The sequence below is a fragment of the Molothrus ater genome, chromosome 5 (assembly GCF_012460135.2).
Source record: "Molothrus ater isolate BHLD 08-10-18 breed brown headed cowbird chromosome 5, BPBGC_Mater_1.1, whole genome shotgun sequence".
NCBI classification, from domain to species: Eukaryota; Metazoa; Chordata; class Aves; order Passeriformes; family Icteridae; genus Molothrus; species Molothrus ater.
Genome location: NC_050482.2, coordinates 66017183 through 66029828, shown reverse-complemented (window position 1 = coordinate 66029828; position 12646 = coordinate 66017183). Strand labels below are relative to the sequence as shown.

The 12646-nt window shown below is 44.8% G+C and overlaps 1 protein-coding gene across 3 annotated transcripts; it reads left to right on the top strand.

Moving 5' to 3' along the window:
* Positions 1 to 11334, top strand: FAM118A (family with sequence similarity 118 member A). Of its 3 annotated transcripts, XM_054514872.1 has the most exons (9): positions 3 to 92; positions 127 to 230; positions 2444 to 2499; positions 3739 to 3991; positions 5424 to 5645; positions 6255 to 6383; positions 7134 to 7419; positions 9698 to 9730; positions 11112 to 11334. In XM_054514872.1, the coding sequence occupies exons 2-9, from the start codon at positions 168 to 170 to the stop codon at positions 11207 to 11209; spliced, it is 1140 nt and encodes a 379-aa protein (XP_054370847.1). In that variant the 5' UTR covers positions 3 to 92; positions 127 to 167; the 3' UTR covers positions 11210 to 11334. The 3 variants fall into 3 exon arrangements, with proteins under 3 accessions (XP_054370846.1, XP_054370847.1, XP_036256813.1); XM_054514871.1 differs by having other exon boundaries at positions 1 to 230; XM_036400920.2 differs by lacking the exons at positions 3 to 92; positions 127 to 230 and adding an exon at positions 705 to 1527.
* The last annotated feature ends 1312 nt before the right edge of the window (positions 11335 to 12646 follow it).

The following is a 12646-nucleotide window of genomic DNA, read 5'->3' as shown; positions in this document are numbered from 1 at the left end:
CTCCCGGCAGGTTACCGGGCCCAGGTGGCCTGTGCCACTGCTGTCACTGCTGTGCCAGGTGGCCTGTGCCACTGCTGTCACTACTGTCGCAGGTGGCCTGTGCCACTACTGTCACTGCTGTCGCAGGTGGCCTGTGCAGCTGTCACGGCCTCACAGCACCGCGCCTCATGCACGATGCCCCGGCCACCCCCGCCGCCAGCCCCGCCGTGCCGTCAGTAGAGCCGCCCAAGGTAACGCCGCCGTCTATGGCTTCTTTTCTATTTTTCTTTTCTTTTCTTTTTTTTACTTTCCTCATCGTAATGTCTTTCATCTCCAACACCTCTGTTGCCGGTACGTTTACAGAGCACTACCTGTTTAATATGCGGGTTAGCCAGGTGACTTTCTGCTGCAACAGAGCTGGCTGCTGTGCTGCACGCAGACCCGCAGCTGGGCGCTCTTGCCTCTCAGGGGTTTTCAGTGAGAGGAGCCGCTCCCATGCCCGATCCCAGACCGGGACCTAGCGGACAGACCGGCTCAGCTCCCCGCCGCCCACCCTGCTGGGGGTTTGAGCGATTTGGGAGCAGATTCTGATCGCAATCTGCATTTCCGAGCTGTACGGAACCTCGGCGGCGGGGCGGCTGTTTCCCGGGCGGCGGCAGGCTCGGCTCCGCAGCGCGTCCGGGGCGCTCCCGGAAGCCGGCCGGGAATTGGGAGCGGCGGGAGCGGCTGTCCCGGCCCGGCAGCCGGCAGGGAATTGGGAGCGGCTGTCCCGGCCCGGCTCCTGAGCCTAGCAGCAGGCAGAGAATTGGGAGCGGCAGGAGCGGCTGTCCCGGCCCGGCTCCTGAACCCAGCAGCCCCCAGGGAATTGGGAGCGGCTGTCCCGGCCCGGCTCTTGTTCCCGGCAGCAGACAGGGAACTGGGAGCGGCTGTCCCGGCCTGGCTCCTGAACCCAGCAGCCCCCAGGGAGTTGGGAGCGGCTATCCCGGCCCGGCTTTCGCTCCCGCTCCCGGCGTGGTTCTCCTCAGCGGGAACTGGCGGGCTCGGGACCGGGCATTCCTTTTGGGTTGAACGTTTTAGGCAGTTTTCAGCTATAAAAGTGTCTGGGAGCACTCGCTCTGTCGAGTCAGCCCGGTGACCTGGAGTTCCAGCCAGTAAACAGAGCTTTCATTTCACCGATAAACCCGGAGTGTGCAGGGCAGGAAAGATGCGAGATTAGCAGTGGTGCCGATGTCCCCTCGTTGTGCTGGGAGCAAGGAGCCGGCTCGCATCCCGGCTGCCAGGCATCCCTGGATCACAGTGGGCTCCCAGTTCCAGGGGAAGCCTGGTTGGAAAGCAGCGGTCCACACGTGCGGTCAGGCCCGGAGGATGTCCCGGAGCGGCTGGCAGTGCTCGGAGCACCGGGAGATGTGACCTCCATCCCCCATCGCAGCCATTCCTCTGCGGGATCGCTGCTCCCGCTGCCTTGCACGGCCGCGCCTTCCAGGAATAACTTCGGGAGCTAAAAGGAAACAGCGAGGCCTGAAATGCTGGTATTGACAGCAGCCCGTGGTGAGATGTTTTTAATAAATGTGGGGATTATAATAAAATTGTAATAATACTAATAAAGCTTTCTTGAACGGGGTTATAAAATAACAACTATATTTTCCACAAAAATAAGTTGCACTTCCTTCCTGCCTTGTTTTTGCATTGTGCATTTTTTGTTTTGCACTTTTGTTTTTGCATTTTGTGGTTTTTTTGCACGTTGTTTTTCCATTTTGCCTTTCGCACTCATCATGCTCCCATGTATGAAGGGGACATGTTTTAGGGGTGATTATGGTGACATTGGGGTGGTGGCCTTGGTGATCCAGAAGGTTTCTGCCAGCCTTGATGGTCCTGTGTGATTTTGAAGTGCTTTGCCTTAAACAGATTATTGTCCTGATTTTTGGATTTTCTAATGACAACAGTGGGGCACCTCCACAGGGTACTGTTGGTCAGGGAAGGGAGTACAGAGAAAATAAATATTACAACAAGAAAAGATTTTTCTGCCTTAAAAGACACCCTGGCTGCATTTGCTGAAAATATCTGTGATTTTTTTGTTTGGGTTTGTCTGTTTGGTTTGGTTTTTGGAGGGGGATTGTTTGGGCTTTTTTTTTAGGTTGGATTGGAGTTTGTTGGTTGGCATTTTTTTGTGTGTTTTAAACTTTTTTTTGGGGGGAGGGGCTTGGGGTGGTTTGTTTTTCTTATTTGTTTGTGGTTTTGTTGGGTTTTTTTTTTTGTTTGGTTTGGGTTTTTTTGTTAGTCAAATAATCTCCAAACTTGGAGCTTCTTGCTTCCAAATTAGCTTCCAGCATATGAATGGAATATGGAGAATAAAATAAATAAAATGGAATAAAGAGAAAAAATCAACAGTAATACATCTGATTTTGGTTTTGGCTTTTTCTAAGGCAGAAGCATTAAGAATTATTTTGCTTTTTGTTTTATTCAGGGCTCAGAGATGGATTCACCAGAAGGGGCCACCACTAGAAGTGAGCAGAAATACAGGTAACTTGTATTAGAGTTGATACAAAACTGTCTCTTAATGAAAATCTGAAACCACAGTGGGAATAAACTACTGAATATTGAATACATGAATATCATGCCAGAAAACTTGAAGTTACCCCAGGAGCTAGTTCCTTCACTGACCAAGTACTTCATGCTCACTCAAGTTGTTTATGAGGAGTGAACAGTGAAAAGAAACAATTTGGGCTAAATGTAGCAGGAAGGCATGGGGCCATCAAACATATTTTATTTGTAGGCACTAGCTGGCAACCATAGCTGCATGTTTATTGCTTTGCCTGAGGCCATTTCAAGTTGACCATTATAGTTTGACCTACATAGTTTCAGATGATTGTGAAATAAGATGTGTTAATAATCTTTATTACCATGTTACCAGGAACTGAAAATCTGTAAAGGTAGTTTGGAAAGTCAGGAGGGTTCTGAGTTTCTGTACTACTGAAGTCCTTGTTTATACAGAGTGATTTTGTTGTATGGTTTCTATGCATTTTCACATATTTGCTGCGTAATCGTGAAAGGCAGATTTTCCTCACATTCCTCTGTGCTGGTTTATGCAGAGACTGTGGATGTAACACCCAACACTCCTCTGAGAGGGATCTGTGGGTAGTAATGTCAAAACAGTGAGTTGGATGAACCCTTGATCTGAACCAGCATGACTGCTATGTTCACATATCCTACAGTGATCAGAAATGAGAATAAAATATTCCACTTTTTCCCAGAAAAAAACCAGAAGTTTGTTTTCTTGGAATAGTGTGACTGTCCCTTTGAAATAGTTCTACTTCCTCTCTATCACATATGTATTAGTTCAGGCATTGGACAATCTTTTGCCTTCTTTTTTCAAAATTTCATTGGAAATGGTGTTAGTCTTGCCCTGTAAATTGGCAGTTATCAATTTGGATCTCAGAGGTAGTGGTGATTTGAAGTTGTTGCCTTTCTTTGGCTGGCATTAGCCATTACCACATTTATTTGTCTGAAATGGCAAAAAGGCATCAAGGGCTATTTGTTGGTTTGGGGGAGGCCATGAGCTTCTGTGGCTGGAATAGAGGAGAATGTGTAGGAGTGGAGAGCTGTTGTGTAGGAATGGAGAACTGCGCTCCTGCAGGTTTGTTGGTGTTTTGGAGAAACTTGAATGGCTCAGGTGAACTTCTGGAGTCAGTCCCCTGGGCTCTTCAGGCAAGCCAGGAAATGCACCGTGAACAATGAACACTTTTGTTTTCTGTGTTTAAGAAAATTCTTAAAAAGTCTCATAAGAAAGCAGCCTCGGGACCTTCTGCTGGTGATTGGGACGGGGGTGAGTGCTGCAGTGGCCCCAGGAATCCCAGCACTCTGCTCCTGGAGGAGCTGCATCGAGGCTGTCCTTGGAGCAGCTGAGCAGCTGGAGGTGCTGCACCCGGGGGATGTCGCCGAATTCCGTAAGAAAGTGGTCAAAGAGAGGGACCTGCTTGTGGTTGCACATGATCTCATCAGGAAGATGTCACCAGTGAGTATGTTCATTACCTCTGTTAATTTCTAAGCCTGCTATGTGCTTTTGTTCTGTTATAAGGGAACATTACTTCCAGAAATTGATTTATTTAATGGTGAAAATGGAAATTTTGTGAGTAATCATACTGTTGTAAATGCAGGGCCACCAAGGAAGGAAGGAATGATGAGGGGGACTCCATCTTATCAGAAGGCTAATTTATTACTTTACTATATTATATTATATTCTATTAAAGAATACTATACTATACTAAAGAGTACAGAAAAGATACTTACTGAATGCTAAAAAAATAATAATGTAAACTCGTGACTCTTTCCAGAGTCCCGGCACAGCTTGTCCCTAATTGGCCCTAATGAGTCAAATCAACTCACACCAGAATCCAATGAAACAATCACCTGTGGGTAAACAATCTCCAAACACATTCCACATGAGCACAGCACAGGAGAAGCAAATGAGATAAGAATTGTTTTCCTTTTCTCTGAGGCTTCTCACTGCCTTTCAGCTTCCCAGGGGAAAAACCCTGGGCGAAAAAGAATGTGAATGCCACAATCATACAGCACATTTTACATTTTGGGGAGACTAAAAAAATCCCTGAGTTTTAGTACACGTTAGCATCCATCAGAATTAATGCAAACAGTAGTCCTGACTATTAAATATTTGCTGTAATGTTTTTGAGACTGAAAGAGGAATTTCTAGATCTGTGGCTGTAACTGCAGGGACCCTGTAAGTACAGGTAGGCCTTGAGCCTGCTGATGGCCTTGGAGCCATACATTGTGAATCACCAGTGCAGATCACACTTCCCTGAGGACAGCCCATGCATGCCCAGTCTCACTCATCCATCTGAGTTTCCAGAGGTTTTCAAGCAGTGTTAAGACCTTTGCCAAGTCTTCCTTCTAGTTTAAATAATCTGGGTGACAGACATAGTGCTCAGTGTAGGCTGGGGTGAGCCTGTCAAAGCTCCAGTGTGACAGTAAGTCTGCATGTGTTCATAGCAGATTTAATTAGTAATAAAGTTTTTTCAGCCAGGAATGAAAACACAGAAACTGCTGCCCCCCCCATCCCTCTTTATACTATATCCCAGGGATATCCAGGATATACTGAATAGCTGAATACTGATAAAATACTGGTGTGCCTGAATCCAGGGTAAGCTAATTTTTATTCTATTGTCCTTGTATTACAAGCTCTCTTGAGAAATCCAGACAGTTGTTTGGAGCTACATTAAGTAGAAACAAGAGCACTGGAACAAACTGAGATTTGTTTTGGGTGGTTTTGGTTGGTGTTCAAGCCTGTTTTAGGTGGTTTTGGTTACTGTTCAAGGCCTCTTTTACAGGAATGCTGTGGCATTAGGTGGCCAGGTGGGGTGGGTTCCTGTGGGAGGCAGCTGTAACAGAGCACACGGGCCTCATGCATTGTTCCTCTCCTCTTTCCTCAGCGGACCGGGGACACCAAGCCCAACTTCTTCCAGGACTGCTTAATGGAGGTGTTTGATAATTTAGAGCAACACATTCAGAACCCTGTGGTTCTGCAGTCCATCCTGAGGCTCATGGAGAGAGGCACGATGGTTCTGACTACAAACTATGATAACCTGCTTGAAATATTTGGTCAGCAGCAGGGTAAACCTATGGAATCTTTAGACCTTAAAGATAAGGATAAGGTACGACGAGAGCTGTAAAATTGTTAGACTTCATTTATGACAAGTTGGCACATAAGCTGCACTGAAAGATATTTTCTTGTTTAAAGAGTCAGGACTAAAAGTTGTTAATTGTTAAAGCATGTCTATAAATTACAGCAGATGCCCAGACATTTTTTTTACATATCTCTTTATTCTGAATAATCTGGTAACAGTTACCAAGGAGAATTTCAGTGACATGTTTGTCAACCAGTTCCCTGCCATTTTACTGGAAAAATCCACAAATTATTTAACTTGTGTAAAGTTGTTAAAATTCCAGATTGAATTTCACCTGGCTGGTAGTTAATTTGGTGTTCATACCTTTCTGTCAGTGGTGCTGGAACTTGCTTCTTGGTTGACTGGCTGTTTAACCTAAAAAGCCAGAGACAGCTGCAGTATCAGCCATCACCTCTTTGTTATGATTTAAAGTGAGCTGTGTAATTAGTAATTACAACCTCTTGCTGTAGGAAAGTGCTAAAGGAGTTGTTTCTGCTTTAAGTGGTTTATAACTCAGTTCAGCTGTATAGTTTTGCAGATTCATGGTGAGTGTGGTACATTATAACAAAAGGATGTATCTTGCATGATGTGCTCTAGGTTCTTCAGTGGGCAAGGGGCCATGTAAAATATGGAGTTCTTCATATTCATGGCTTATATACAGATCCCTGTGGAATGGTGCTTGATCCCTCGGGATATAAAGATGTTACTCAAGATCCTGAAGTCATGGTTTGTATGATCTTTAAAATTTTGACTATGTTTTGCCAAACAGTTTTCTTGTAGTCACTGCAGACAAGATATCTAAGGTTCTGTGGGATCATATAAATTAAATATTTGGGGACCAGAGGAACTATTCAGAATTATTCAGGAAGATGGCTCTGTTGCAAGGGCAGTCTGTGCCCCTGGCTGTGTAAATCACAACTAAACCCCTCACAGCTGGATGTCACAGTTTGTATTTATCTCTGGAAAGAACAGGAGCCTCAAAATACTGGACACCAGGACAAGGATTCATCATCATATGATTGCTAGGCTTCTTAGGGGTTTAAATTGGTACCAGGATCCTGGACTTAATGTCTTAGCTGTCATAGGAAGTCAAACATCTGGTCAGGAATATTCATTTTCCATATTTAGAGGTTGATTTACAATATTCTGTCACCCTAATTCTTTCAATTTAAATTCCCTTGCTGGCAGCACTTACATGCCTATTTAAATTCCATGGAATGGCTTGGGTTGGAAGGGAGCTTAAAGATCATCTTGTTCCAACTCCCATATTTGTATTATAAATTTGCCCTTTTTTGTGTAGGAACAATGGTTTTGAAATGTCAGTGTGGCCTGGTCCTGAAACATTTGATTTTTTCAGGTCACAGGTGAGGTTCTGCTCTGCTGGTCCTTTTCTGGCTGATGTATTTTAGAAGTTCTGACCTTGGCTTTTGTCTGCTGAAGTAAACATGGCTCTTCTTTCTTTCTGTTCCTTCACAGGAGGTTCTCCAGAACTTGTACCGAACCAAATCCTTTTTGTTTTTGGGCTGCGGAGAGACTCTGCGTGACCAGATATTCCAAGCTCTTTTTCTTTACACAGTAAAGAACAAAGTGGATCTAGAACATTACATGTTGGTGCTTAAAGAAAACGAAGACCACTTCTTTAAGCTGCAGGCAGATATGCTGCTGCATGGAATAAAAGTGGTGTCCTATGGGGACTGCTTCCAACAATTCCCAGAGTATGTCCAGGATCTGACTGCTCAGATCTGCAAACAGAGAAGTCCAGGTAATGTGGCCTCATCAACAGCACAGTCTGGAGCAGGTACTGGGCAGTTTGCCCTGCCTGAACACTGCAGCTGATCCAAGGCACTGACCTTGTGTGCAGCTTTGTGGCTTGTGAGGGACATGCAGAGTTGAAGCATGTGGCCAAACTGTAACTAGATGGGCTTTTTAAATCTGTGGATTTTGGAGGTCTGTGGAATTCTTGCAAATTTAATCTTGAATTCTGGATTTGTGTCTTTGTTAGTATTTGGTAAAGATGTTTACTTAACATATATTTATGATGTGAACTGCTTGAGCTTATTGAGTATTACATTGTTAGAAATCTGACTTGTCAGGAAAAGAGATTAAGAGAATTGAAGGGATTAGCTGGTGGGATAAGCTGGTTGAGCTACACTATCTGACTGAGCATAGAATGGGAAATTAAATCACTGCATCCAGTAAGTGTTTGGTTTAGTACACTTAGGGTTGTGAAAAGAATGAAGAGAAACAACAGCTGTATGTCTAAGGAAAGAGATTTCTTTAATGTTTTCCAAACAATGACGGTTCAGTTTTGGTTTATCCAGAGAACAGAGGAAAATAACTAAATGACCTTGGGAAGAATTGCTATTTGACAATTCTTCTATTTATCATTTCAATTAAACTGTTTTGTCTAAAATTATTCCCAGTTGGTGCATGGGAGGAACCTTTCCCTGAAAAGTGTGTGTCCAAATTAATAGCCTGGTTTTTGTGACTTGATGATCCAATTAGACTGCATTATGTTTTTCTTTCCATGAAGGTCAAGATCCCAAACAAAACCATTTTCAGGTGTGCAGAACTGCTCTGTACATCACCCAACTGTCAGGGTTTGGTTTTTTGTGCCTATTTACAAACTCTATTCTAAAATGTAGCAGGGGGAGTTTGTTAAAAGGGGTGTATTAAAGAAATGAGGAATGCAAAACCAAGATAAGCCTGATGCAGACTGGGGACTACAGGAAAAGGAATCCAGCAAACCACAAGCAGTCCAGGAATCCTGGAATGCCTTGAGGACCAGTTCCTAGGAGAGGTGCAAAAGAGCCCAACAGAGGAGAGGCTCAGCTGGACCTGAGGTCAGGGTTAGTAGTAGCCTGGGCTGGAGTAATCATGTCCTGGTGGAATTCTCAATCTGCTAAACCATGAATGAAGTTGCTCAGCCATATGATTTGAAAAACTCTGTCAACTGGGGAAGTTCCCACTGACTGGAAAAGAGGAAACATAACCCCTACTTTTAAAAAGGGAAAAAAGGAAGACTTGGGGGATGTGGGTAAAAAATGGGCTGGATGGTCACACTCAGGGCTGTGGTTTTATGTGTGGATGGAAACTGATGGAATCTGTGTCCTCCAGGATCTGTGTTAGAACCAGGACCATGTCCTGGTTTGATGGGGATCTAGACAGTGAGCTTGAGTGTCCTGAGGAGACAACAGCAGGCTCAGGGCTGTGGTTTTAGGGAAGGGGTCACAGCCAGAGAGACCTGGATAGGCTGGAGAGGTAGGGCTGTGCAATCACCAAGTTCAGCAAGGCCAAGACCCTGCAGCTGGGTCAGGGCAATGGCAAGCACAAATCCAGGCTGGGGATGAGCAGATGGAGCAGCTCTGGGAGAAGGACTTGGGGGTGCTGGTGGTGAGAGCTGGCCATGCCCTGGCCATGTGTGCTGGGAGCCAGAACCCCCCCAGTGTGGGCAGCAGGGGAGGGGGATTCTACCATCAGAAGGACATGGAGCTGCTGGAAGTGGGTCCAGAGGTGGGCAACAAAGATTATCAGGGGCTGGAGTAACTCTTCTCTGGATACAGGCTATGGGAACTGGGGGTGTTCAGCCTGGAGAAGAGAAGGCTATAGGGAGATCCTACAGCTGCCTTCCAGTGCCTAAAGGGGCTCCCAGAGAGCTGGAGAAGGACTTTGGACAAGGTCACATAGGGATAGGACAAGGGTGAATGGCTTCAGACTGAAAGGGCATAGATTTAGATTAGATATGAGAGTTTTTGTGATCAAAATGTGGGACCCTGGCACAGGATGCCCAGAGCAGCTGTGGCTGCCCCATCCCTGCAAGTGTTCAAGGCCAGGCTGGACGGGTCCTAGAGCAGCCTGGGATAGTGGAAGGTGTCCCTGTCCCTGGCAGGAGGGTGGAACTGGATGAGCTTTAACATCCCTTCCAACCCAGACCATTCTGGGATTCTAAATACAACCTTGCTGTTTTGGGATGGTGCATAAAAGTGTAAAAACTTCCTGAGTGCTCATGTGTGTTGCTGATGTCTCTTACACTTCTCTAGATGCTGATCGGGTGGACAGCACAACACTGTTGGGTAAGTAATGTTTCTATTTTCACAGAAAGTTCCATAATCCTACCAACACAAGAAAAATACCCCTCGTTCTAGTTAATTTCCAAAATAATTAACTAATTACTGTGCAGAGCACTGATTTAGCTCTGAGAGTTTGCTGAACACTTTTTTTACTCTCTGGTTTTCTTTCTAGCAGCAGGTAACTATGGCTTTTTCAGGTCTATCAAATGACAAATGATAATATTACCTCAGAGTACTCTGGTGAATGCTAGTAACTGTTTATATACATCTTCTGGAGCTTTTACATGCTAACATCAATGAGATTTTTGGTTTAGATTTCCAAATACATGTTTCTGTTCCAAAAGCCTCCGTTAAGGGATCAGGAAGACCGAATCTCAAGGGTGTAGGTACTGAAGGTGATTTTACAGCTGAGCTGTTTAGGTTGCTTTGTGATATTTCTGTGAATAACCCAAGCAATAATGATGGAAAAGATGTAGTGATAACAGCTTTAAAAGATTCCAGTCCTGAGAGATCTGTGCTGCTGCAGCCAACATCAGAGTTGGATATAAGTATCATTTGATACTGAATGTAGGGGCCTTGGGCAGTGCAGGAGGTGCACACCTTGCTCTTTCCCAATCAAAAAGCACACAAGCTCCAAGGCACTTGTGTGCAGGTGTAAAGCCAGAGATTAGTTTTGTAATTCCAGTGTGATTTTAAACTTACCTTTCTCTCAACTAAGTTCATCAATCCCAACTTCAATCAAGTACAATTAGGCAGAACAGAAACCAAAACCTTCAGTACAATTTATTTCAGTCCCTCTTAAACAGTCCTCCTTTACTAACTTGTTAGCACCATCTTTAGGTAGTTTAGCACCTGTTTACTTGTAGTTCAGAATACAGACCAAATAAAAAACCCAAGAGATTATTGCATGTAATACTCCAGAACCTTCTGCTTTTGAAGTAATTTCTATTCCATTCACTTTACTCTCCAGTTATGCTGTTCATGTACTTCCAACAGCAGCTTACCAAGGATTTCTGCTGCAGACTTCAGGTTAGGACTACTGTGGTAATCTATTTCAAGCCTCCAGCTCAAGCTTGGCTTCTGAATAAGGGATCCAGACTCATGTGTGAGCTTCACAGGTGCTAAATTAGCTTTGGCAAAAGGCAGCTGAATCCCAAGCTGAGTCCCTGTTGTTTGTGTCAGTACCAGAGGTCAGTTTTGGGCAGAGCTTGTGCCCAGCCATTTAGCAGGGTTAATGTTACATGTAATTCAGAATCCAAAGATGAGAACCTTGGGGGGAACCAGGATTGTGTTTATCTTGCTAGCTGGTGCTTAGAATAAAAAGTACACTAAGCACATGGATATGGTAATATTAATGAGTTTTCTTTCCCCTCTTTCACTCCAGGAACATCATGTGTGGACTGTGCTAAAAGGAAGTTAGGAGAAAGTGGCACTGATTCTCCTAAGAGGATTAAGCATTTAGATATGCCCACTCTTGAATGAAATAACTCCAGACACCAAAGGCCCACCCCAGAAGCTTTTTAACAGTAGGTGTTTTACATCTGCTGCATGGAAAGTTTTGAGCTGGTATTTTCATGATTTTAAGTGGAATAAAATTGTACATACTAGCTTTCTCTCTTCTAAAGCCATAAATGTGTCATGTGTAAAGCTTGAGAGTCAAAGGAGTGACTCCCCTGGCACTGCCAGACAGCTCAGGCAGGACCTGCAGGGACAGACAGAAGCAGATGCAACTTCTCTTTGCATCTATGTGAAACCACTTGGACCAAACTCCTCCCCAGGTGAATCAGTTAAAAGTGCCTTTGAAATAGAGGGGTTTCAGTTCAGTTCTCCCAGCAGCTGAACTGCAGGTGGGTTTCTGGATTCTTGCAGGCTTCAGTCTCTGATCCCCAAGTCCTGAAGAACAGTGCTGTTCCACATTTATGGAACCACAGCACGATGACCCACCTGCTTTGCACTTTTGGCATGAGGATTTGTTTTTTCCTTTGTCTGGTAAGGCACAAGATACCTGGGGAGGAAAGGCTGGAACTGCTGCACCTGCAGGGACAAGACTGTAGGGCTGGCATTCCCTGACCTGTAGAAATGTTTTAAATATTGCTACATCACAGGTTGTGCTGCCTGCTGCCTTTGGTTTGGCAGGTCTTTACTCTCTTGTCACACAACCACCTCCTGCAGCTGCTGGAAGGTGCTGCTTTGGAAAGTGACTAGTCAGGCTCTTGTGGATCCTGGTGATCAGCTCAGAATGCTTCACCTGTTGTTTCAAGCCAAGCAAAATCCATCACTTGCACTGAGGTATTTATGACCCTCATTACTACCACTATTTAACCCCTAAAGTCATGCAAATCCTTATCACAAGGATTTGATTTGGGTCCGCAATAGGAAATCCCATCCCTCCCCTTGGTAAGGATCAGCCTACACCCAGCACTGGTGATTCTTCCCTTGTAGATGCTGCTCAACTGGAGCTTGTCCAGCAGCCTCCTGTCTGAGGGCCATCTATTGCATCCTCAAAAGCAGAAGAGTGAGGGGTTGTTTTATCTCCTAATACATCTGTTACTAGATTCTGAAATAAGGCACTGATGCTGAGTCATGCCTCAGAGCAAAATATTTTATTGAGTGAACTGTAGCAATAACACAAGTATTTGATGAACATCTGTATCCTGTGAAACATGTTACACTCCTGCTCAGACAATCTTCCTCCCTGAGGCAGGATCCTCACAGGCCCAGCACACAAGCCCAGGGCTCACAACACATGACAAGGTAGGTGTGTGTGAGCAACCCACAGAACAAAAGGAACCTGCTCTGAACACAAGATAAAATTATTAACAGCCCAAACCAAGGGAAGCTCTTCAGCACACACAGAGGTGGAACATAAGCCAGATAAAGCGATTGCAGCTTTTAGTTCTCTTTATCCAACTTCATTAA